Source organism: Triturus cristatus, chromosome 3_1 (assembly GCF_964204655.1).
Source record: "Triturus cristatus chromosome 3_1, aTriCri1.1, whole genome shotgun sequence".
Taxonomy (NCBI): domain Eukaryota; kingdom Metazoa; phylum Chordata; class Amphibia; order Caudata; family Salamandridae; genus Triturus; species Triturus cristatus.
In genome coordinates this window covers 862,853,190-862,879,435 of record NC_140583.1, presented here as the reverse complement: position 1 = coordinate 862,879,435, position 26,246 = coordinate 862,853,190, and the positions used below count along the sequence as shown (strand labels likewise).

At 42.6% G+C, this 26,246-nt stretch overlaps 1 protein-coding gene across 5 annotated transcripts in view; it reads left to right on the top strand.

Moving 5' to 3' along the window:
- HAT1 (histone acetyltransferase 1) overlaps positions 1-26,246 on the top strand; it is a 241,655-nt gene that overhangs the window by 79,360 nt on the left and 136,049 nt on the right. For all 5 annotated transcript variants that reach the window (XM_085645300.1, XM_085645299.1, XM_085645297.1 and 2 more), the window contains one exon: positions 12,391-12,463. In XM_085645300.1, coding sequence (XP_085501426.1) covers positions 12,391-12,463 — 73 coding nt within the window. The remainder of the gene's footprint in view (positions 1-12,390; positions 12,464-26,246) is intronic.

Sequence of the window (26,246 nt, the reverse complement as noted above, 5' to 3'; positions counted from 1 at the left end):
GTGTTTACAAAATTGCGCGCTGGCAAAATATCATAAATCACCATGGGAACTAGATAGTGATATGACCAGTCCATCGGAACAGGAGGTTGAACCACAAGAGAGGGTATGTTTGTAAAAACAGGGTCTAGTAGATGGCCAGCCAAATGCGTGGGGCCCGAGACCCGTTGCTCGAGCTGACACGCAGCAAGATCAGCCAGAAAAGAAAACTCATCCGGATCGGAGAGCTCTTCTAGATGTAAGTTAAGGTCGCCTATAACAGAAAAGTTAGAGGCATTAACCGCCAGAGTGCTGACTATCTCGGAAAGAGCATCTCTGAACCCTCTGGACGGACCCGGGGGACGGTAAATCAATAGACCTGACACTGTATAATTGGAATTGAGAGTGATTTTAAAAAAGGCGCATTCACAGTCTGTAACAGCCTGCTTAACGAAAGTACATGGGAACCCGGTTTTAAGGATGACCGCAATGCCCCCACCTCTCGGAGATCTATTAAGGGTGTGAATCGTATAACCCTCCGGGAGAGCGAGTACTTGCTCTGTCACCATGTCTTCTGAGAGCCAAGTCTCCGTAAGGAATAGAACATAATGGGACTTGTCTTCCAGGAGGTAATGGACATCAGCAAAGTGCTTGGCTAATGAGCGACAATTAAGCAGAAAGACCGTCGCAAAAGTGCTGGGAAGGGGATTACTGGTCATGGCCGGGACCAGAGAAGCGAAACCACAGCATATACACCCAAAAGGGCCCTCTAAACCATGTAGCTGTGGTTGTGAGCACTCTATTGAACACCTCCCAATCGCGAGCAACTCAGACTGGGAATAAGCATACCTAATTCCAACTGAACTGGCAGTATGTCTGGCGACAGACCGGTGCGGACAGGCGCAGACGGGCTTGCTTTCGGCGCGCACGCTGCGCGACGGGGCACCTATGATCATTTAATAAGCCCCCAGGAAGCGGAAATGAGGGGGGGGGGTGGGAGGAGCCACATCCCTCTGCCGAGATCGGCAACCTACAGTGTCTGGACCTGGAGTAGCGAGCAAATGGCAGAAGAACAAGTGAGCGCCTGTAAGCCTCGTTAACAGTGCCCAAGAAATGCAGGGAACCGTAAAGGGGCAGCAGTGTAAAAAGCTATCTTTAAAAAAAAAAAAACACAATGCCACACAACATCAGCTTTAAAATCAAATAGCGACCTAGCAAGTTGGCGCGCTATCCTCTAGTGCAGTGCGGCCGGACACCTATGGTCATCGACATAGTGAAGCAATACATTACCTGTAGGGAGCAACAAGGAATCCAGCAGACCTTTCAATGCCCGACTATAGATACTCAAACTCTCTGTATAGCCTTGAGGAGCGCGACAGAATCTAAAGCTTCTACCAGCTTGGGTGAACCCAAACCAATACCTGCTGTCAGGATGAATAGGAATACTGAAGAACACGTTTTTCAAATCAATGACCGAAAAGTATGTAGCAGAAGAAGAAATCATTGTCAAAAGAGTCGTAATGTTAGGGGCCACTGGAAACTGGGGAATCACTATTTTATTAACTTCCTGCAAGTCCATCACAAAGCGATAAACATCTGCATGATTATCAGAGGAACCCGAAAGTGTCCGTTTGAGAATGGGAAGAATAGGGCTATTACAAACATTAGCAGTTGTCTCCTCAACCACTCCTTTCTACATCAAGTCTTGTATAATTTGTAATAAAGCTCGCTCACCTGACTATGGTATTTTATACTGAGGCATGCAAGGTAAAATAGCATTGTCTTTAACTCGGATCGAAACTGGCGGTATCTGTAACAGTCTCACATCTCTGTCACCTGTTTTCCAAAGAGTGGGCGGTACATCTGTAAACTCTGCAGGGAGAGACGCATCTTTGGACCGGCACTGCGTAGCACGCACGACATCCGGACCCATTGTCATGTAAAACACCTGCCGGAGAGCAGTAAATCTTGGCATGCAATTTTTTCAACAAGTCCAAACCCATCAAGTTTTCTCCACAATTAGACGTCAACAAGAATGGCAAATCCACAGTGAAAGGACCAATGGTTAACGCAAAGGGTTTTGAAATGGGGCTCACAACCAATACACCAGAAAAACCTACCGAAACATTTTTTTTTTTTTTAATAAATCTTTTTATTAGAACAAATTCGACAACAAGGCATAGTATCACAGAATCATAGTAAAGGTAGCCGCAAAACAAAGATACATCAAGATACAGTAAGCTTATGCAGTAGGAATTACAGGGAGGAGAAGACATCTTCGTCCTGTAAACTGAAACATTATTGTGGCCAGACAGAGCTGCCCCAGGGACCAAGGAACGAGAAATAGAACTGTTCATTGCACCTGTATCCACCAAAAACTCCTTAGCCGAACCATGCACATCCGCACTAATGTGGACCACGTTGATCTACAGGTATTGGAACTGGTCCCTCACTCTGTCCCTGGCTGTCCTAGCTGTAAGACATTCCTGTAACCTCATCTGTGTCATAATCATCATGGTATTACTGTCCTCCCCGAGTGTCATCAAAGTAATTTTGATCAGAGCGACCCTGTGGGGCTACAGCATTCTGAGCCCTGTCCTGGCCACCAGCTCCACGACCTCGTCCACGAGAACCTCGTCCTGTCGAGACCGCCACCTTCTCCAAAAGCACAGGACACTCTCTATTCCAGTGTGTCTCCTGTTTACAATACGGGCACTGATTCGGCCTTAAAGGTGTGGTATTTGTAGGCCTGCTAGTGCGGGAAGCGGTCAGGGCGATTCACCACATCCTCTACCATGCCCCCTAGAAGCCTGCTGCAACAACACCTTTGTCTTCAAATCCTTGTGCTTCTTCTCCGTCCTCTCCTTATCCTCGTTTGCTCTGTGCTCATAACACTGTGCTGTATTCAGAATAACAGAAGGGGGAAGAGGTGGACCAGGTGCTCTCGGAAGCCTGTCATTGGGTCGCAATCTCAGGAAGCAAATTTGAAACAACTCTAATAATCGAACACCCCCTTCAATCGACATATCCTGTCCACTATAGTCTGGAAACACACCTTCAAACCGAGTGGAAAAAGTCAGACACACATCTTTCTTCTGGCGACAAGCCGATAACTTGTCCCATTCAACTTTTCTCGGTGGGATAAGAGAATGCATATATGTAATGATACAGCCAGGCAAAGCAAGTATCTCTGGTCTAGGCTTATCACCTGGCTTCCGTTCCTGATCCCGTATTTTAATTTGATCCCAGGTACCACCCAATTCCGCAGCATGATCCGGTGTGTGTGTACCGGTCTCCAAATATCAACAGCAGCTAATAAGCCAAAGAACATTTAAATATCAGCAAGTGTCATCACTGTAGAAGAGACAGCTTCTGTCAACTCTTTATAATAAGCAGTCTGATTCTTTCTTGGATCAGGTAGCTGAGTCTTAAGAGACAAGACTTCACTCCGTTTCCATGGAGTATAAACCCATTGTTCTTGGAAACGTGCCATTGCCCCATGTCTAGTAACATTATGCTGACCCCTTAGCTCTGCTATTTCAGGATGGTGGATAGGATGAACCTCCCGCATTGGAAACAGACACCGGGGTGGGAATCTTCTCAAGCAATCTACCCCGATAATCAACCAACGTCGCAACATTACCAAAAACTTGACCAGGCGCCATAGAAGTAACATATACATGATCCTTAATATCATATAGAATCTCTGGGGCTGCATTGTTGAAACACTGCTCCCAAAGACCAATCAAGGTAGCCGACATATGCTTAAGGGCATGCTGTTGTACAAAAGCCTCATAATCTTTCATCACACTCCACACATCTTCACGCCATAAATGGGATTCCGAGCCCACATCAGATCGGACTAACGCCCGGCCCATATGTTCCCTACATTTCATCCAGTCTCTATCCTCAAATCCACGTCCTTTTGTCCCACTACTCTGTGATGTCGAGGAGTGGAAGAACACAGTGGGGGTGATAACCGGTAGTAGGCACTAACGTTGCTGCTAGCTGTGTCGTGAGTGTAAGCGCTGGTGAAAGACGCCGAAGCAATCGGTGTTGCAGGAGTACTAACAGTCGTAGTTGCCACAGACGGCGAGGACAGAAAGGACAGGAGGTGCTGTGGCCAAGGCAGTCCGATCAACAGTAACCGAAGCCGAGACAGAAGAAGTAGCTGACCCTGGGAGTGAAGAGCAGGATATATCTTCTGCGGGGCATATGGGGGTGGGGTCCAGTATCTAACAATTATTCCACAAACGTATTTACTTCTTGGGCCACAGAAGATTTAACAATATTCAATCGCAACCTCCTATCTTCACGTTCTATTCCCATCTCCTGTTTCTCTCTATCATGTGGTACAGCTTTCTGAGTCAATGTTTGCATTCTCCTCTTCTGGGCCTCTTTCTCTGCTTTTATTCGCCTCGGTTTAGCCTCCTTTGCCATGTTCGAAGAGAATCAAACACAGACTGTCTACTTCTTTTTGCAAATAACTTCTCATGAAAAAACCCAATTTTTTGTTAATCAAAAGTACCCGTCAATGGTCACTGCAAGTCTACATTGTCCCTCGTATATTTGTGCCATAGCGTACTAAACATAATAGGGCCATTCATTCATTCATTAGTACAGCAAGGCCCAACCTTGGAGAAAACTTAAATTACCAAAGCTGCTTCTCGCAGAGGCAGAGAGAAATTAGTTTCGTTCATGGATCAAAATGGCGGCCAAACATAAAATGATGTCGGGAATGCTAACTTATTCAGAACAATATATAAACGACACAGCTAAGACATTTTTATTCTAACACATTTACATCATGTTTACGTGCTGCAAATGTCCGAAAAAATGTTGTAGCCATATTTGTACAATGTCTGACACAGTAGCAGATAAACACCACTGCAGAGAATAGTTTAAGTGCTGGTGTACTGAAATCTATCTTTGTACCTAGTGCTGAAGGGGTGAAGTGGGGAAGCGTTAGCTGTCTTTCCTGCTGTCTGCAGGCTGTTCAGTGGCAGAACAGAACCACACACTGGGTTTCTTTGACCTTGTATAGGAAGGCCAAGTTGCTGATGAGTTTCCCATCATTTTATTGTACATGTAAAACATACACACTGGTTGTCTTGTGGCATGTCAGCTGCTACAGCCAAACAGAAATCTTGGAATGAGTACACTACTGGTGACAGTAGACATTTGAGGAGGCAGGCAGTCTCACTGCCAGTTTGTTTTCTTAGACAGAATAAACATAACCAGGAGGAAGGCCTTCAATGTAGGCAAACGTGATTTAGAACCACTTGGTGCTGGCTTACTGCAGTACATCAGATATTGGTGGGGATAAAGGAATATAGCCTGTATCCATACCTGAACTCCTAGTGAAGCATTAGTGACATATCGAAAGATGTACAGCTGTCCCCAGGGTTAGCATCAAAAGTGTAGCAGTAAGACCTGACAGGAGTATTTGTGGTCATTTATGACTTTATCAGAACATGATGTATGGAAGGAAGGACCTCTCCTCTTACTCTTCACAGTTATATCTGATCACTGACACAACAAGGCCACTATACAGTGTGAGCACTGTTGTGATGTAGCAGTTAATAAGCTCTAGAATAGCTACTGTTCTAATCTGTTCACCCCATCCTTTCAAAGGACCCTTACCAATATTGAACTGGAAGACTACACTTTTCAATGTCCTTATGGATCCAGATAAGGTTACTTAAAAGTACCCTGAACTCCTCTGTCACTTGGGACAGCTATGGCCTAATCCATGATAAATGATCGTGGGGTCTTTTGCTGCTTTTTTAAATCGATAATGATCACTCTCTAGCACGTGATTTTGACTAATATTCGTAAAGAGTGAATAGTCCTGCTCACATATGGGATCCCTGAACACTTATAAAAACGCAGAGGGGAACAAAAATGAAATAAAGCAACATGCTTATGTAAAGGCAACTTTTGCTTTCAGTTTTTATCTTTTAAACAAATGGGCAATAAAAAATATAGAATAAACTCTTAAAATGCAAATGGGTTTAAACGCACATACCTTAGCTGGCAAACTCGTGTTCTTTGTCCCTTTTAAGGAGAGAAAAAAGGCATGGAAAATGTCATAAGTAATCAGTCTACCAGAAAGAAAAACTAAAACTGCATTATCTCTTTGAGGCAGCCAGCTAACTACGATGATCTCAGTCTTCAGCACAATAACAGTCACCTAATACTTATTTCCGGCTCTAAGAGAAGGATCAGTGAAGACAGGACTTAGCTCTTTCACGTCTTTACCCCACAGATATTTTGGGGTGTCTCATTTTGTGCTTGAATAGACTACTCCTACCCCTTACCGTACATAGATAATCTTTTTACGTATAAGTCAATTTCCCTGAGTTCTTAGTCTTCGTGGTGAATTTACATTGATTTCTGATTGTGGGGAACGTTTCAGAGGAGAAAAGGTATTTTCTTTTCTTTGCAGCTATAAGAATACAGGAGAGAAAATGTAACTGCCGTTGGTAGACTGAGATCTGTGGCCTTAAAAAGGTGTATGAGTGTAAGAGTTAGTGCAGTAAATGGGCATGGCGGAGCTATGCTCTTAAATAAGTCTTTCTGACCCACCCTCAGAGCTTGCCCAATCCATATTCCTTTCCAGGGCCCTCACAATTGGGAAAAATCCCTCAATATTAAGGAATTTGCCACCACAACAATGGTGGTAGACCCTCACTGTCAAAAATAGCATGCAAGTGACCAAAAGTGTGTTGTCAGACTTGAAGACCTCCGAGGAGGCCTGGTGTACCTTGGAGGTTGCTTTGATAAGCCAGCTATTGACACATAACGTTCCTAATAGATCGCACAATGGTCTGGTCGCAAAAGACCTATTGTTTGCTTACCAAAAGACGCATGATGAGCCTGAGACACCCAGACTCCTTCAGACACTGCATGTCCACTGGCTGACAGGCTATAACAATGCTATACAATTCAATCCAGCAGGACGGCGTGGTCCCTCTCACGGTGCTCAGGGATTATGGTATGGTGTACTCTCGACAGCGTTGACTGACAAACAATGGGTGCAATGTTTGAGTATCCCAAAAACGATCTCCGTAAACACTAGGCTCAAATAAACACAATTCAATTTTCTTCATCATGCATATCTCCCCTCCCAAAGACTTGCATGGATGTACCCTGGCTCATCGAACATTTTGTCTCCACGGTCGCAGTTGGTGGCGTACAGGGCTCCTGCAACAGAGACACTCGCAGCAAGGCAATCGCCCTGGACGGCCTGCACTTTTTGTGGGGATTCAACTCCCGAATGGCAAAACGTAAGACCCTAAATAAGTTCTGGATCTGGCAACGGTGACAGCTAAGCGGAGGATAGCCTTGTGCTGGAAATCGCACTTGGCCCCTCCTACTTCAACATGGCTCGCTAGCCTGGGTAGGGCCCTCCTAGCGGAAATTGAGATCTCCTAGGGGAATATACCAGGCTGCACGCTCACACCTAATCCCCATGATTGGAAGGCCTACCTTACGGCAATTGAGACAAAACTAACAGGTACTCCTACATGACTGCTGGATTTGCAGTGCGGTGCCGCACCAGTGGAAATGGGCTGATAACATGAGTTACTCTGAACTACCCAGTTACCCAGTCATACTCTTTACCCCTACACCTCCTAACTTAACCCTCCCACTCAAGACATAATCATGATTCGTAAATGCTCTGGTGCTCTTACACCACATTGTCACCCCGTCCGTACATGCATAGCGAAGGTCTGTAACAAGCCACTCTGAGAATGTTGGATAGAAGATGTGCACTAGGACCTTCAGCCTAGTTTAGTTGTTGTTTGGAATATTTCTTGCTGCGCACGTCGGTGACTATAATTTCTGCTCCAGGTTGCTTTATTTATCGACTGTGGTGTAGCACTATACACTGTGCTGTTACTGTATTTATGCTCCCATCACTGGCGCCCTATAGTTACATACTGTACAGTTGCTACACGTAATTGTATGCTCCCACTGAAAATAGAGTTCCGTATGGGGGGGCTGTAGGTTGTGGGTGGTATCAACTCTTGGTTTATTTGAGGTTTCTTAATTTAAAAAGCAGTTAAAGTGTTTTTTTGTAAATACACTTGTACATAGCAGCTCAGTTGCTCGCTCTGTATATCTCGGGCTGTTGGAAAACCTACAAACCCTATGTATGCCCACAAGCAGAAGGCTCTGGCAGACGTAATGGTATATTGCTTGATGATCAAAATTTTGCTGTAAACGTCACAAATGGACTTTTTTTCCTACTCCTTTTCAGTATTTCTTTATTTCAACAATTGGTTTCTTTTATTTAACCTTGCAATATCTACACACATAACCCTTGCTGAATTCAGAAGTGTGTCTACTTCTCCAATTTTTTTTTAGCTTTGCTGGATCACCCATGGATGATCAAAGAAAGCTATTGTACTGGTTTCGACCACAAACTGGAAGCAACTTGAAAGCACGAAAAATAGGAAAATCGAGCTACCTCTTTGAAAAATGCCAAAACTTGTTTTTCAATTGAGCTCTGCAAGTTCCTTATAGATGGGAAGACGATGACTTTAGCACCGCAAATCTTTTGTTGATGCCACTTTTAGGATAAAAACTGCACTTTTTTGCGGTGCACCTTTTTCCTACTTTTTCCCAAAAACTTGAGTTAGCTATATTTTGCCTAATTTGTCTGTACCCTCCAGGGCAATCCACAAACCTTGAGTACCTTAAGAATCCCTGGGATGTTGGAAAAAAAAGTATTCAGATTTGGCGTTGATACTTTATGTGGGAAAAAAAAAGTATGCAGGCTTAAGCACAAACTAGCCTAAATAACCAAAAAGGGCTCAGCACTGGGAGGGAAAAGCAATGAAGGGGTTAAGGTTTATGATATAAGGTTTGATAAATTGTCCTGAATGTTTGTTCAAAATACAAAAGAGCCACCTTAACATAACCTAGACCTCTAATGTGCCCTTTGTGTATGCATGCCAACACTTATCCCACAACTTCAGTCCTGCAGAAATTGATAGGTTGAGTCCAAATATTTTCTTGTGTTATCATTAAGTATTTGTCACAATGCCGAACATATGCCATTGTTTTATTAGTAATTGGGAAGAGACCTTGCTATGCCTGGAGGCATATACTGTTTTGCTGCCACACATTTGTGTTAAGTTGACTTGGTTGGTTAAAGATAGGTATCTTCATTAGGAACTCTCATGACAACAGTTGATTGATTCTTTAGGAAGTGAGCCATATAACTGTATGCACTTTGGTAAAGGTCTCCTCGTTGTAAGAGGCAAAAACAGAACATGGCTGCCATATAATACTCTCCTCCACACCAAAGTAATTTTGTCTTGCCCCTTGCTGGTTTCTGATACCACTTTTACATTATCTTGCAGATCATAACATTTAATTGGAAATAGGTGAAGGCTATTGCTGCTCTTTTCCAAATAGGTTCCCATTCTTGCTAATACTATCCTGGTTTCATTGTGCGTTGTTCATTGGTAGTTTAACAATGGTATGCCCAGGGTCATCAAAATTATCTTAAATGTGATGGATAACAGTTTTAATTATGTTTGGTGCTGCCTAGACCTTTAATAGATGTTAAGAAACATAGTTGTGCTTACTTTGATTTGGTCCTGCCACATCTCAGTGTCTCATCTCATAGTATATAAATATTATATATTTGATTACTTAGTTTAACAGGGCTCATACATTTTAGTCTTCCATTGCCAGCCAAGTCTCCTATTTTTCGCGTATCTACTCTGCCTACAAGCGCTAGTAATGTCATAAGAGCAGTAGTAATTTCTGGCCAAAGCGTAACCAAGGGTAAAAATCAGCATGTGAAAGGTGATATTTCTTGATAGAACGGCTTTGTCCTATATGATTGATAGTCTTCTATCTAATTCCTATCATTGAATTTCAGCCTTAAAGCATGTGATATCTAGAATCTTTCTAGCATTGACTTAACAATATCTGCTAGCTTTGACATCACTGTTGCTCCCTAAATTCCCATATTACCAGCAGTTACAATTCTGCCATGAGTTGCATGCCAGTAAATAATCCGATCCTGCAGACGAAATCCTCCTTTTTAGGTCTCGCCTAGCAGCGTGCATGCGCTGCAATGCGAGACTTATTGTAAGGGTTTCAAAAAGCTCACCACACACACACACGCTTGTGCGTGTGTGGCCTATTGCTTGCGGCTACCCGCACGGTGCGATATGTTTTGAATTATTGGGCCCAGACACGTGCACGATAATTCAAAACGTATGGCCTGGTGCTCGCACTCGCGCGCACCACTCGCGGGACGCGGCATTATATTCAACAGAAAAGTGCGAAGGATACTGGAGAATCCGGAACTATTGTAGGCCAAATTTGTGGGGCGCGTACACGGGGCCATTTCTAAATAAAAGGTCATTCTTGGTGAGTGCGCACCCATCACTCAAAGGCATTCCAATACCCCGATGCTAGAACTTGAGACGCCCCAGTCTGGAACGGGTTACCAACTGATATGTTCAAAACATTTCCGAGGGCTTCCGCTCCGAGGCCTTAGCTCAGAACATCTGTGCATTTAGAGGCGTCCCTGTGTTTTGTAGCACAGAGGCCTTATGCAACTAATTTACACATTCTAAATAAAAAAGGCAGGCGATTCAAAGAACCACCGTCTTAAAAACGTTGTTAGTAATTAGCAACATTTTATTGAATAAGCGTGGAAGCAATGAATTTAACCCGAAATGTGTAATCAATTCATTGTACGCGAAATGTGGAAGCAATCCGTTTTACCTGAAGTGAGTTCAGGAAGCAATGTTTCATCATTAGCGCGGACACAGCATTAACCCCTATGTCGCGAGAGGCAGCAGAGAAAAGGGGCTGTGAATATAAGTCTTGGGCAGAAACTTGCTTTGGACGGAACTGAAGATGGGCATTGAGCGCGCACCAGTTTCCACCATCATAAAACCCCGTCCGAACGCTCGAGTCAGCAGAACAGACTGTTCCACATCTGATGGTAAATTGATCAAATCCGGGCGGCGAGGCCGCCGCGCTGTCAGTTGGAGTTTCTGCCGCAGATTGAAGACCGGAGTGCCACAAATATTTTTGTACTGAAGCTGTGAGGCATGCACCTGAGGTGCACCCCACTAGGCATGGCGTTGTGCACTTACATGGGGGTCCAACCTGCGCCGTGCCACTGGTCACATGGTTTAAATACACGGCTTTTAGGACATGCGACCATAAAGTCACTGCTATCTGTCAGTCTGGAGAGTGTATCTATAAACTATGGCCAGAGCGTGTCACGTATTACTTCGGAAGTCCTGTTTCTGTAAGGAAAGCAGGAGTCAAAGAATGATAAATATGTAAGATTTTTGTGGGAAACGGCATTCATGCTTCCATTTAAAAAAAAAGAAGCAATTTTTGGCCAATAAAGTTGGCTCAAATGAGAATCGGTTTGATTTTTTGTGTGTGTTTTTCATGTCTTAAAAAAAAAAAATAATACAAAAATGACCTTTAAAATGAAAAAAGCCTGTATTTAAAAAAACTAAATGTAAGTAAACAACTTGAGTCATAACTTAAACAAGCACTGGCATAGCCAATAGGTCTCGCCTTTGGGACCTTATAAGTGTTTAGTTATCCAGCGCAATATCCTTTGTGCAACTACATCAACTGTTGCTTGACTAAACACTTATAAGGTCCCAAAGGCGAGATCTATTGGCTATGCCAATGCTTGTTTTCTTTGGTATTTTTAAAATTCTTTACAGTCCTCTGCAAATACTCTTGATTTCGGGGTCCTCTCCATACGAAATATCTTTCTTCATTACAGGTACAGTTTCAAAAGGAATTAGTAATCTGGGCAGGACATTAATCTCCTCAGCTTCTGCCCTTCCCACTGAAGGAAGAGACCATTTCTGCAAATCTCTTGTCAGTTCACATTAGAACTTCAGTTTATTTGCCCATGATGAGTGAATGTTAAATTAACTTTGGCACGGGTGAGTCTTTCTAGTTCTTTCCCCACTTCACAGTGAAGCATGAGGCTTATTGCCTCAGACTTTTTTAATTCATTGGAAAGCCTCCAACATCATAGAATTACAGAATGTAAGGATCTGGTCCTCAAAGGGTTAGGTATGTGCTTCATGGACTGAAATGTCTTCTGTACACATACTTCTTGTTAGGACAGTTAATGTATCGCTATCTTTTGATCTTTTTTTTTTTTTTTATAATTTGGAGCCCTGAACATCAGTCTGTTTTATGAAATCTCAGATTGTCTTTTAATATCAAATTAGCTTTTTTTCTTTTTCTTTTTTGTTATGAGAAATTTGAAAACCCTGCTGTTCAAACTAAAACTGGTCAACACCTTCAGCCACTCATCAGCCAAGGATTTGGCTTGTACTCTCATAATGTTTGCGTTCTACCTAATATAGTTGCTTTTTTATTTTATTTTTACAGTGCGATTTCCTGAGGATCTGGAAGATGAGAACACTACTTTTAACCCTGAGTTCACTCATCAGGTGTTTGACGAGTAAGTACTTTATTAAACAATAGAAATAATACTGTATGTAGAACACTGTCTCATGGTGCTATCGTTTTTTTAAGACTGGACTTGTGAAGTCCTTTTTTTTGTGGCAAGTTGTTTTTCTCTGATTCCATACAACGCTAATCTACATCCTTAAGCAGGAAGTTAAATCAGTTGGTGCTATCAAACATTTAAAAAACAAGAGATGAGACTCTACCTATTGATTCAGATGGGTAGAAGTTGTTTGCTCAGACAGAGTCTTGAGATTTGCTTTCTAAATGGAAGCTCTTGTCCCTTGTTAGAAGGCAGGAGTTGTATCTAAACCCAGTGCAGAAGTTGGTTCATGAATCCAAACCTAGGACCTGTCTGTAGAAATTCTGATCTTAATGGCTAATTCTACCTCAATGTTCTTGGATACCCCTGATGCCGGTTACACCTGTCATGGTTACGACGGTCAATATATACCTTTTTGAGGAGGTAGATCCTGTCCTTACGGAACTGAGGTCAAAAATGCACACGAAGCAGATCTTTTGCATGTGGTTATCAGCTTATAGATTGTGTGTGGGCATATTTTTAATTGTTACCTGTGTTGTGATAGCTGGCTCCCACATAAGCAATAATGACCTGAGAGACTCGAAAGCTCTTGAAATGCTGTTTTTTTTCTTCTGACTAAATGAGTTCATCAAATCTTACTGCAGTGCCGAGGCTCATGGTGTGGTGGTCTTGGGTGTATTGTGATTGGAATTCATGCCTGATGTAGAGCCCTGGTTAATAGAGTTTACATGTTTTGTTTTCAGGGTCATAATTAAGTAAATGCAGAATGAAGCCTTCAGGGCCATTTTACAATCGATGCCATAACCTTAGATGGAATTTCTTACTGCCACAGTCGTGGCCTCAGTACTTAGAGAGACAGCAGCTGCAACAGCCCAGATTCAAGTTTCTTGAATGGGGCAAGGGTCAGAAGATTGCGCCGCTTCAGGAGATATAGGTCTGTCTGAAATGTGTTTTCTCTAAAAAGAAAATGAATGAGTATATTACAAGGCAGAGACTATCCACATGTGAAGTGGTTAAAGGAACAATTGAGAGGATACAGGAGCTTTCGGTTGCGACTTCAGCTTAAAGCACAAGAGCAACTTAAATGTCTGATCACACAAGGAAAAAGGCAGTGTATGCCAATACATGGCCCACAAACAGACCAGTGTGCTGCCTTCAAACCCACACCGTATCCTCTACTTTTATGACCACCTTTTCCAGTGCCACATGGCTAACTTCATGGCCACAGGAAGAGACTGACCAAATGTTTGATAAGATAATCGACTCTTCTTCCAAACATCCACCTTCACTTAAGCTGGGTGTGGAGTCAAGTGTGAGTGAGGGAGCAGTGGGTTCTGCTGTTAACCATTACCTGGTCACGTCACTCCTTTCCTGTCAATTTTCTTTCTTTCCTGTCACTGTTCTTACTTTTCTGACAACTTTCTTTCTTTCCTGTCCGCTTCAATTTTCTTTCTTTCTTTCTTTCTTTCTTTCTTTCTTTCTTTCTTTCTTTCTTTCTTTCTTTCTTTCTTTCTTTCTTTCTTTCTTTCCCCAGTGACTACTTTAGTACACTGCAAAGAGGTTTGAAGAATATTTCTCACTAGATAGAAATGTAGGTATGGTGTGGAATGCAAACCTACATTTTGAGCTGGGCAATGGGCAGGTGGTACCATTCAGCCTTATTCTGCTTGCAACAACCCAAACACATCTTCCCTATCTGTTTGTTAAGCATCACAAATCAATGATTGGATTGCTTTTAAACTCATAATTGGAATACACGAGAAGCCTAGCCAATGAAAAGATTGATCTCATTACAGTCCTTTCAGTGCAAGGCAGCTGAATTAAATAAAAAAATGGGCAAGTTTACCAGTACAAGGGTGGGCTTTCACTCTTTTCATTGGGTACCTTAACCAAGCGTATTAAATTTAAACTGCATGTCTGATGTTTAAATTCCTGGAAGGGAATGCCCCAGTCTGCCCACAGAGGAAATTGTCATAGTATTGACTGGCTCCCGCTTTGGGGTCTGGTGAGCAGATGCTCCTAAAAATTCCAAGAACAAGACTAGTGGCAAGAGGATGTCAGTATTGCTGTTCATGACTTTTAGCTAGACAATATTAAGCATAAACTTACCCTGACCATTAGGAAAGCAGTCAAAACATTTGTTAAGGTCTTAAGCTCCTGTTACTGTGGGCTTGTCAGTAACAACATGCCTCAAATTGCATATTACACTGTTTAAGAGGAGGTAGGTCCCTAGATAAAGTTAATTTTGTTGGTTGCACCATACAGATAAATTTGAATCCTGCAAAGAATAATGCACACATTTTGTGATTGTTTTAATCACTCACACTAATACTAGAGTGTGTGAAACTACCTTTTGCCATGGGGCAAGGCATAGGTATTGAAGAGTGGGGTACCTTTTGAAGAATGTGTAACTACATAGAACACCACCCCCTCTGTGACCAGTTTGCCGGTATCCCCTAAAATATAGGATATAAAGTTTCAGGTAGGTCTCACCTGGGTTTAAAAAGATAGTTTCACACACTCTAGTGTCAAGTGTGAGTGATTAAAACAATCAAAACATTTATCAATAGGGATCCATAAGCCCTGAAGAATGTCCCAGACCTTTTAGGCTAATAGAGATTGGCAGAAACATGTTGGCGGATAGTAAATGGGTGCATGCCAGTCACTCACTTTATTCGATTCTTAAGAATAAGATCATAAAAGTACAAAAATACACATTTGAGCTACGGCTTTCATAATACAAAATTTTAGCAATAAATAATAAATGTGTATAAAAACATCAATTAAAAGCAAAGGGAGAAGAATAAAAACACATAGTTCAGGTAAAATTATTACACAGTCGTCTAGTCTTCCATGAGAGAAATAAGAAAGAGGCCACAGAGTAACATACCAAATGATCGGGCAGCGATAGTATTAAAAAAAAAAAAAATTAAAAAAAATACATTCCTGGGCGGCATTGGGTAAAGTTATATCTGCACATGAGTGGCCGGATGAATCTGTTGCGGTGATGCTTCTAGAATTTGCAAAAAAAAATAATGTACATTTGATTGCAAGGAGATTCCGTCACAAGGGCAGGGAGGGAGATCTTGGGTAGAATAGATTCCGGCTGGATAAGAAAACATGTGGGGATAAAATTCAAATGAAACCGCACTAAAATAAATCGGTGGTGTAAATTGGTAATAAAGAATAAGTATAGGGCTGCACCTTCCTTATCAATTGGTGGTCCAAGATGGCTGACAGGTGAGGAGCTACGGCCGGGAGCTCCCAGCCAGGGATCGACTTTTTGGCTTAAATCCCCAGATTCCCACCTCCTCCTCGGACCCCATTGCTCACCTGTGATCTTGTTTACCGGCGGTCCTCATTGCTCTGGGCTCCTGCTTGTGGACTTGAGATTCTTGGAGTTGTAATGTGATCAATGCTTTTCTTCTGTGGAGACCAAGCAGTCATGGCCGATGCCCGGTGGAGAAGCCCGGCGGGCAGCCAGCTATAGGGGAGATTGACTCCGGTTTCTCGCCGCGGCCGTCGCCTACCCAGCCGGGCATCGGACGCAGCTCTCCCCACATCTCCGCAACTTGTCTTCTTTCTCCCCCGCCATTCCTCAAGTCTTTGAAGACCTGCGGTCGTCTGAGTCATTCTTAGCTATGCCGATGCCTGATTGAGCTCTCTGGATGGCCGTCGGTGAGCGGAGATGAGGCTCTCCCCTCCTGGACTTCCTTCTGCCTCTGGACTCTATTGCTGCTGCTTGCCCTACTGCCAGCCCTCCGGTTTCGCCTCCCTTTGGACGTCCGATGCCTGTCTTTCCTGCCCTGGTGGCCCCACCGATCAACGCTTGCCTTCTGGACCCGTGCTGCGGTTTCCTGGCGCCTCTCCAGGGCTGCAGCTGGGGTGTGTATCGTTCCTCCCCGTCGGAGCTTCCTCCAGAGTGCCGTGACGCCGGTGGCCTGCTTTTCTCACTTCAAGCTTGTTCTCCCTTTTGCGTGCTGTGTGCTCCCTCCGGACACCGCAGCTGCTTTTCCCCTCCCGGAGCTGGTGCCTGTGCTGACTTCTTCCCCACTTTAACAAAACTTGAGAGGTAACCATGACTTTCACCCTTCTACTTCAGGTGCCTTGCCCTCCACATTCCACCCTGCTCCTGGGGTAGGTGTTCCTTTTTTGATTTCTGAACGGATGTGCTCGCCTGCAGCCTCGCCATTTTGTTATGTGGTCCTTGAGGTCCTTGACCTGATCCATCCACCTTAGACTTCCAGATTGTTCCTCGCCGCTTGGTTTGCTCCTCTTCCGCCATATGAACCTTTAAAATTTCTCCAGTAACCGATGTTAACTGTATTTTGATGCAATGTTTTGAATCACTGTTCATCCTCTTGTATTATGCCCCTTTTCTCTCTCACCCTCTACCCCCTCTGCCCCATTGTTTGTTTTTCCTGTTCGCAAATTGCTCTAGTATCTTATGTAACAGAATATTGGTTTGTTCTCAACCCCATGTAAAGCGCTGTGATACCTCCGGGTTTAGCCAGCGCTATAAAAAACTCATCAAAATAAATAAAAACAAATAATTGGACCTTCTAAAAACAGTTTTACAGATGCTTTATGAGAGTTCATTTTCGCTCTCTCGGTGGCCCTATGATTTAGGAATAGAGACTTGGAGACAGTAGAGCAATTTATTGGTGATGTGAATAGGTGCTCTAAGCCAAGGGGAAAGAGACTATCTTTAATGTATGTCAGCCATGGAATCCTATGCGTGTGTTCGAGGGCTAAACAGTCTTCTATTAACCGCTGGGTAAGGATCACTGATTCTCTTCTCCATATCGAATGCCATAGTAGTATTGGGGCCAATCTAATTATGTCATTGATATAAGGTGTATCCAATTCTGCATGCCAATTAAAGTTGGAGCAACTTATTGGGAGACCAACGAGTTTTTTCCGAAAGATATCCTCGATGGTCTGAAGGCTGAGGGAATTAATGACTCCCCCAAATCCCTGCCCCATAGCTTGCCACTGATATGGATTTGGCAGAATAAACCTTTTTAATCGTTTCGAGGGGCTTCACACCCAGTTTCTTTATGAAAGAGTTTAAAGCGATAATACTCTATTCCAGGGATAAACCCCTGTTTGTGATCATATTGGTCCAGCGAAGTTTACTGTCAAAGGTTATCCCAAGGTAGGAGAAGATGTCAGTGTGAGCTATTTTCCGTCCTGCTATGTAAAAATTTGGAACCCTCCATCACTTACTCCCAGTAATTAAAATAAAGGACTTTGCCTCATTAGTTTTTAAGTCTAGACCGCTCATGTAGCTTATATACATTTCTAATAGCTGCTGTAAGGCTCGGCCCGTGTGAGCAATTAACACGGCATTATCTGCATTAATTAGGATTGGGGTGCGCACATTATTAATCTTGAACGTCTGGTATTGAGTTTGACTGGGGTGATTCTTCCCTATTCTTATAGATGGAAAAAAGAAAAGGTGTGAGTACACAACCCTGGCGAATCATTACTCTCAAAATACCCATTCATATTAAGTTTTTAGTCATACCTAGTGTCCTGCTGAATAAAGATATCCTAGGAACCCTAAGGTATTTTTAATTCAATCTGGATTCCCCTCCGCTTTGTCCAGTAAGATTTAAGAACTTCCTCTTTTTGGTACAGTCTTCAAGGCGGTCGAGTCCACCCTGGTGGCACTGGCCTACCATGGTGGGGAGAGGATACCGATGATTAGGCATGACGCTACTATGGGTGTGAGGTTTCCTCTTCCATTAAGGATCTTTTCCCAGATAGATCAGTTTTAAGTCACCTCCATATTCTGGATTCATATACTGGACCAAAGTTTGGGTATACAGCACACCAGGTAGTTTATTCTGAGTTTGCCACTGTACTACTTTTTGTGTTTGTTTTTACACTTAATGTTGTATCTTTTAAAACATGGGCTATGTTTTAGTTTTAAAAAGTTATTATTTTTAATCCTCAAATTTCTTCTTTACGATCAGGCCACACTTGTAAAGTTTATTTTAAAGATTCTTTTTTCCGCTGAAGTAAATAGACATCAAATTGAGTCTTTCCGACAGCACACACAATTATAGGCATGCATATTTTCAGTGAAGAACGTGCACTTATCGCTTTTGCTTCCGTGATTCACAGTTCTTAAGTATGCTTCAGAATCGGTGTGGAGGGTGCTCGGTTTGGGTGGTTAACTTTTTTGCAATAATCCGTGAACATTGGCTTTAAGGTTTTTAAGCTGGCACAAACCTGAATTATAGTAACTTGTGTGGCGGGATCATTGACCTCTTTCATTTTTACCCTTTATGAAATAGACCGTGGAGTTTCATGTATGGAAGGGGCACTGTGACTAGAGTAAAATGGTGAATCTTTATGCAGCAAAGCATATTATTGGTTTAGAGCCACAGCAGTCTCTAGAATTGGTTATTTGACCTCTGAAGGAAAAGACGACTATGCTGTCTGCTGTTCATCTTCCTTTTTCAATATCTTCCTGCACTGGTTGTACGTTTTTGGTTGGGTGATAAGGGTCTAGGGTGAGTATTATGATGGTGTCCTTCACTGCAAGGAGCCGAACATCATCATGTTTTGGCATAGCGGTGCACTGCTAGACCAGTGAGTTAACATGTATGTTAGAGAAGCTTCTCATCCAAAAGTAACTGTATCCACACATTGCACAGCATCTGCAATGCGATCCACCCACATTGCCCTCTGCTGTAAGCAGGGTGGCTAGGTACAGCAAAATAAAGATTTTACTACTACATGAGGTGGTGAGTTGAAGGTCTTGAACTTACTACTTTGCTCCTGAAATGGATTGTAGCATTCTTATAATGTGAGAGCAGACTAGTGTATTTTGAAAGGTTTTGAGGGCCTAGTGTGTTCCGTTTTAGTCTTCTTTTGCTTTGTGTTAGACCACTGAGAGGTAGTCTTTGTAGACCAGTAGAACTTGTTGCCCGTTAGCTGCCAGCTTTCAATGACCTGCCTCATCCAGTGTCTATCTTAGCATCCTGGAGACACTTTCCCTCTTGTTGGAGTCCTTCAACAGGTTAGTATCCCTCAACCGGTTGGACCTTGCTTTCCTGAACAAGACCCTACCTGTGTTAAAGGTGCTAAAACTCTGAAGGGGCTGCATTGCTGGAACCAGCAGGCAGCAGCATGATTTCGGCAGCATCCTCAGTCCGCCTCTAAGAAAACAGCTGCCGCATACTGACACCACCATCGGTGGAAGCAGCAAATAACACCATGGTGCTCCTGCAGATTTTGGGTGTAGGAGAGCGCCACTTGGCATAAGACAGAAGGGACGGTGTAGCCCCCCATCAAGTTTGCATGCCATGAGGCATTGGAACAACATAGTCAGAAGAGGTCGGAGAAAGGGAAAAAAACAAGATGATTTGCTGAATAGAGGTCTTCTGAGCTCTTCAAAAGGGGATTAGTTTGAGATCAAGCAAAGCTGGAGCAGCAGGGATTTTCACTGTGGAGGACCAAGGACTCAGAAAACTATGAATGAATGTGGAACTTAGCGAGTGTGATCCTCACTGGGGCATCCCGGCACTGGATATAGAGCAAAGCCTGGATATCTCAAAAGCGAGTCTCGATTTAAAAAAACTGATTTCCAATTTGGTATGTAAAATAACCATTGAGGGAGCTGAGTGCAAGTCAATAGGAAGTAAATTCCAATGTTTGGCAGCCTGAAAAGCAAAGAAGGTCCGCCAATTCTGGTGCAACAAACTTTAGAGGAAGTCAGAAGCTTGTCCCCTAATGACGTTAGGACTCTGCCAGAAGACTACATTTATAATATCTTCCGCAGATAACCTGAGCATTCTTTCTTTTGAGCTCTGTAAGTGAAGACCATTCCTTTAAATGTCAGCCTTTCATGAATGGTGAGCCAGTGTAAGTCCTGTTACCAAGGACACAGTGGTACCCAGGTAAATTGAGGGTAAGACAGGCAGCGGCATTCTGGATTCTCTGTATCTGATTAATAGAGTATTTTGGTAGACCCAAGTAAAAAGAATTTCCATAATCTAGTGATCACAGCATGAATCAACAGTTCTACAGCTAGTGGAAGGTAGAAAGTCAAGGATCTCTCTAAACAATTTCAGCAAATGTATGTAGTTGCTGTTAGCAAGAGGGGAATGGGCATATCCGAATTCCAGATATTATTATTTTGCAATGCGGCAACAGTTGGACTATATGATTAATGGTCACCACGATTAAGCATTTGAGGGTTCTCCTTGTCCTTCTAAATTCTGATAAACTGAGGTTTTGAAGGAAATTGAATCCAATTTCTTAGAGCATCTGGTTCCTATTTCAAGACGGATTGTGCTAACAAGGTAGTGTTTTGTGTTATATGACCCTTTATAATTAATTAGCAGTGACCCATGAATAAGTTTTTAATTATTCATTTAATTCGATCTTTATGTATCTTCTTTAATAGTGGATCATAATTTAATGTAGCTATTTAGCCTACTGCAGCAATTATGACTATATGGTGTTATCAGGCTTCCTCTGGTTTTGAAACTGAATTTTATTAAAGTCTCTGGGTATTCCCACTATTTTAGAGGTATCCTTACACTTTCCCAAAATCAGTGGCTTCCGCCTCCACTTTCTTTAGCGAAGTTTCTACTTCTGTGGTCATTATTTCAAACTCCTCTGTATATGCCTGTATTTTTGTTGTATATCCATTAAGCACCGGTGGTCTAATCTTGTTGATCCTCATTATTCTTTCAATATAAGGTTCAATGGACAAGACAAATAGCCGGGACTCCCCTGTCGAGCACCCAGAGTTATGTTGATGGTGTTGGACTCTAGCCCCATTATCTGTAAGTTAACTATTGGGTTTCAATATAGTATCTATATAGCCTTCTTAAATATGGCTCCAAAATCCCCCACAAATAAACGTATGTGACACAATCAAATGCTTTTTCAGCACCGAACAGGATCATTGTGATTGGTGTATCCTCTATTTCTGCAATATCAAATAAAGCAATTATTCCTCTAATATGATCTGCCGTGCCTCTTCCTGGAATTAAACCTTGTTGCAACGTTGTAACCAGTTTGGCAGTGATCCTGCTCAGAAGTGTATCCATAATTTCAGAATGGATATTAGCAGGGGTGGCTTTCTGGTGGGGGCACCTTCTTGCGACTATACTTCTATATCTATAAATCTATATCTATAAATCTATATCTATATATCTATATATATATATATATATATATATATATATATATATATATATATATATATATTCCAATCGAAGGTTCCCTAAATTGGAGATTCCACACACGGTATGTCGAAGTTTTCTTTATTGGCAGGGCAGCACGGAAAACAACTTCGCAATAACAGTTTCAATTTGCCAAGATTTCCCTACGCATTTCGGGCATCCCATCGCCCTTTGTCACGGGAATGGCTTACGAGTGGTACAGCAGCAAAGGTGATTGCACACTTGATGTTCTATTTAAGGTCCCGCTAATTGGGCGTGTTGTTGCTCAGTGCATCATGGTATTTGCAGTCTTTAATGTTATAATCCCAAAGTGGATGCCGCTGCTCTCACTCCTTCACATTAATAAAATCCCAATTTGGGTACTGTGTACTCACTGAGTCCTTTTCCGACGCTCATTGTCACCCCTGCCAATATGCACGCCGTTCCATTTGCGCTGTTGTGGCCTTCCCGGGTCACGGAGATACCCCCCTGCAGACCCGTGAACAAGGTCTGAGAAGACTGAAACGCGTTGGGTTGACCTGCTTGCCATGCCATGTTATGGAATTGATTAAATTGAATTGAGAATCACACCAGGGAGTGCGTGTGGATTTTTCCTGCCAAAGGAACTGGTTCGATATTTATAACGGCTGACTCCGCCGTCTCCACGCTTCTCGCACCGCCTAGAGCACCGAATGCCGTAAACTTGAGTCATCGCTGTGAAATTCCCCCGTTATAGTTAGTTCAGATAACTATAACTCGCGCGACCGCCACTCTATCACAAGGATGATGTCATCAGTGATGTCATGAGTGATGCCACTGACCATGTCATGAGTGATGTAATATGTGACGTCATGAGCAGTGGATTGCGGGCGCGCGAGTTATAGTTATCTGAACTAACTATAACAGGGGAATTTCATTGTTTTTTTTACCAGTGAAATGTCCACCTAACTAAAACCTGTGTGAAACCTATGGTTTTTTCAGTGAATTTGTACGTTTTTTTAAATGCTAAGTTATGTATGTATTTTTTTTATATATTTGACAATAAACTAAGTATTAAATTTTTTTTTTTTTATTTGGGTTTTTCACCGTGCGCGCACCCCCGCGATGTTTAAAAATATATATATTTTTTTTAATTTTCTGCCTTCGGGGTCCTTCAGGGACCCCCTGACAAAGGCTAGGGGGTCAGGAACTCTACCCTGCCCCCTTTTCACGTTCGCCACCTTCCTTTTTCACTCTCGCACTGAAAACAAACAAAATGGCGGCCGACACTTCCTGATTTCGAACGTTGACTAACATGTAACCACCAATCAATTACGCTCGCGCACGTTGGGGTGCGCGCACGGTGCGCGGCTATAGATATGTATATGCTTTTAAATGCTATTTTCTCAGGAACTACTGAACAGATTGACACCAGACCTGCAAAAGGCACTTCCCTGACCTGAGGACTACTTCTCTGCCAAATTTCAAGTAATTCTGTTCAGCCGTTCGGGCTGTACCTTCGACTAAAGGTCCTATGGAAAAATGCATGGGGGAAACGCGTTTTGGGACCCCCCTTTTTTCTCGGCCCCCGCTTGACGAATCACCCCGAGACTTTCAGGGTAGGAGCTCAGCGGAGCGCCCCATTAGTTTTGAAAATTTCGCCAGGATTCGTCAACCGGCACCAAAGTTATTCAAAATAGAATTGTGAGATTTCCTATGGAAACACGGTCCTAACTATAACCATCTACATGCGACCGCCAGTAGATTATTTATTTATATATATATATATATATATATATATATATATATTGACCTCCTCCTCGCATTCCCTCAGTACCACCCGGCAAAAGTGTCCCTCATCTCTCCTTAGCCCCTCTAACATACATTTAATTTGTTTGAGTACTGGTAAAGACTGGCCTTACTATTCCACCCCGCTATCCACATAAAATACTGACCTGTTCTTTGCAGCAGCCAGATCAACCCTCTGCACTTCTCTATGGTGTGGTGATTCAAACCTGCCACTAGACAAAACCCCAATCCCCCTCTCTCTCCAGCAGGAACATTCAATATATCTTTATTCGATTCACAGAATCATAAAAGCATCAATACAACCAAAAGAGAATATATAGTCTATTTACATATATGGAACTTTGGTCCCTCATTAAAAATTCACATTACAATGGATAAAACCTTACAATATCAGAATGTCTGCATTGTCAGCATTCCGTCCATCATTTGTTTGTTGTAACGCTTTTCGCCCTAAGTGGGATGGGTATTCCCAGACGTGGGACCCGTGCTCACTACGCCACTGGAGTCAAGCTATCCTGGCTGATGACGGCTGATAGCCAGAAACCGGTCCTAGGATGCTTGATTCCGGTCCAGGGAAGACATGGCTTGGCAGTTCGGGCTGGACTGTTCCCATGAGGCACAGGGTCAAGACTGATTTGCATATGGCCATGTCTAAACTGGGGTGGTGTAGTGGGCAAAAGAACGATGGATTTAACCCAGATCTCTTGACTGGGGGAGAATGTCTGCATTGTCAGCATTCCGTCCATCATTTGTTTGTTGTAACGCTTACAATATCATAAGCAGCAACATAATTATTTCCCTAACAATCAAGGTGCATGATGCCTATATGCTTTTAGCATTCATAGAACTTTAACATGTGGATGACTCCGAAATAACTCGAGATCAGAATATTCAGAAATACCCAGGATTCATTTTCCATAAAGTGCAAAGTGCATAGTATAGGGGTCCTAGAGTTTTTTGCATAAAAAGCGTGTAAACATAACTCTCCCAATGTATATTTACAGTCATACATCAGCTATTAGTAGTATAGCATTTGTTTACTTGTTGGAATCACACATGATTACAATGGATTATAAAATTCATATAATTTAAAAATTCTAATTACAAATTTGAGCCCTTTTTTAATCCTGATAAAATTGACTGCCAATAAAAATCTACTGGTACCAAATACAATGAGTTTTGAGGTGTCCGTTTTTAAAATGCGCAACATTTCAACATATTTCCCAATACATAGTTTCCTGCCCAAAGGTTTTATCCATTTCTTTCTAGGCACTCTATAAGCAGGGCAAAAAAATGAAACATGCGCAACATCCTCTTTGCTTCCTATGTGGCACTGGGTACACCTACCATCAATTTCCCCTCTCTGGGCGGACCCTCATTTAGAAGTAAAAGACTTGATCTGGAGGGTGCCGTACCTAAATTTCAGATACAATACTTTAGCGAGTAATGGCTCGATCTCGTCTAGAAATTGTTCAAAGTGGGGTATTATTTTGAACATCAAAAATTGAGTGGTAAGTGAACCAGCTCCACAATTTAGAACAACATTATGTTTGATAAAATTCCAGTAGATAGTCTTGATTTCCTGTTTTGAATCGGGGGTGAGCAGGTTCGGGTTTACAAAAATCTGCTCAAACCTAGGTCCAGCAACCATTTACGAATATGGATCAGCCACGGGAAACTAAGGTGTGTGTCTAGGGCCAAGAGTTCACGTAGTGATTGTCTGTAAGTATGAAGTTCCTCTGTCGTCCATATTCTTATCCAATAAGACAGGGTCATCCAAACGGCCCTGTGGCCCATTCGTTTTAGACCCAAGTCCATCATTAAAGGGGTCATAGGTGTATTTGGGGGAGAGCGACAAGTCTCCCCAAAATCTTATTTTCCCCCGTGGTTAGTATCGAGAGGGAGCCCCCCCCCCATAACTCTGAGCCATATAAAGCAGCAGATTGGGCCCTGGACATGTAAACTTCCAGGGCCGGAGTGATGGCCTTTGACGTGGTTGCATAGAGTTTTTTTTAAATTGGTGCTGAGTTTTGTATTAAAATTTATCTTGATTTCGTAATCTGTGGATTCCAAGAGAGTTTGGAATCCATGTTCACTCCAAGATAGATAAAATTAGAAACACACTCTAGACTCATTCCATTCAACTTGATGTTATGCTTAAAACATTTGTGGGGCCTGATTGACATATATTTAGTTTTTGCAGGATTAATTTCCAGGCCTTTTAATTTGCAATATTCATTAAGTGGATTCAAAAGATTTAGCAAACCCTTTGGTGTTTGCGACAACAATATTGTGTCGTCAGCAAAGGTTAATGCGCAGACATGATTTCCCCCCAATTTCCGGGAATCATGATTGGATTTTTGCAGGAACTCAACCATGTCATTAACATATAAAAGGACGAGGGTTGGCGCCAGGACACATCCCTGGCGCACACCTCTATTGACTGCTATTTCTTCGGTGAGTTCTCCCGCGTGGCCCCAGCGTACTCTTGCAAAATTATTCTCATGTAACCTAACCAGCTGCACTAGAATATTTTTAGGTACCCCCTGTTGTAATAGCTTGGTATGGGGAGAGTACATTATTTGCAAACATCCAATCACTCCATTTTTCCAAAATCTGTTTGGCATAAACCTTTTGTAGTATATCCAACAAACTAATAGGTCTGTAATTAGCAGGATCGTCCCTGCCACCCTTTTTATATATCGGGACGATCTCCGCTCCCTTCCAAGATTCGGGGATTGGCTGCCCTCCTGCAATTG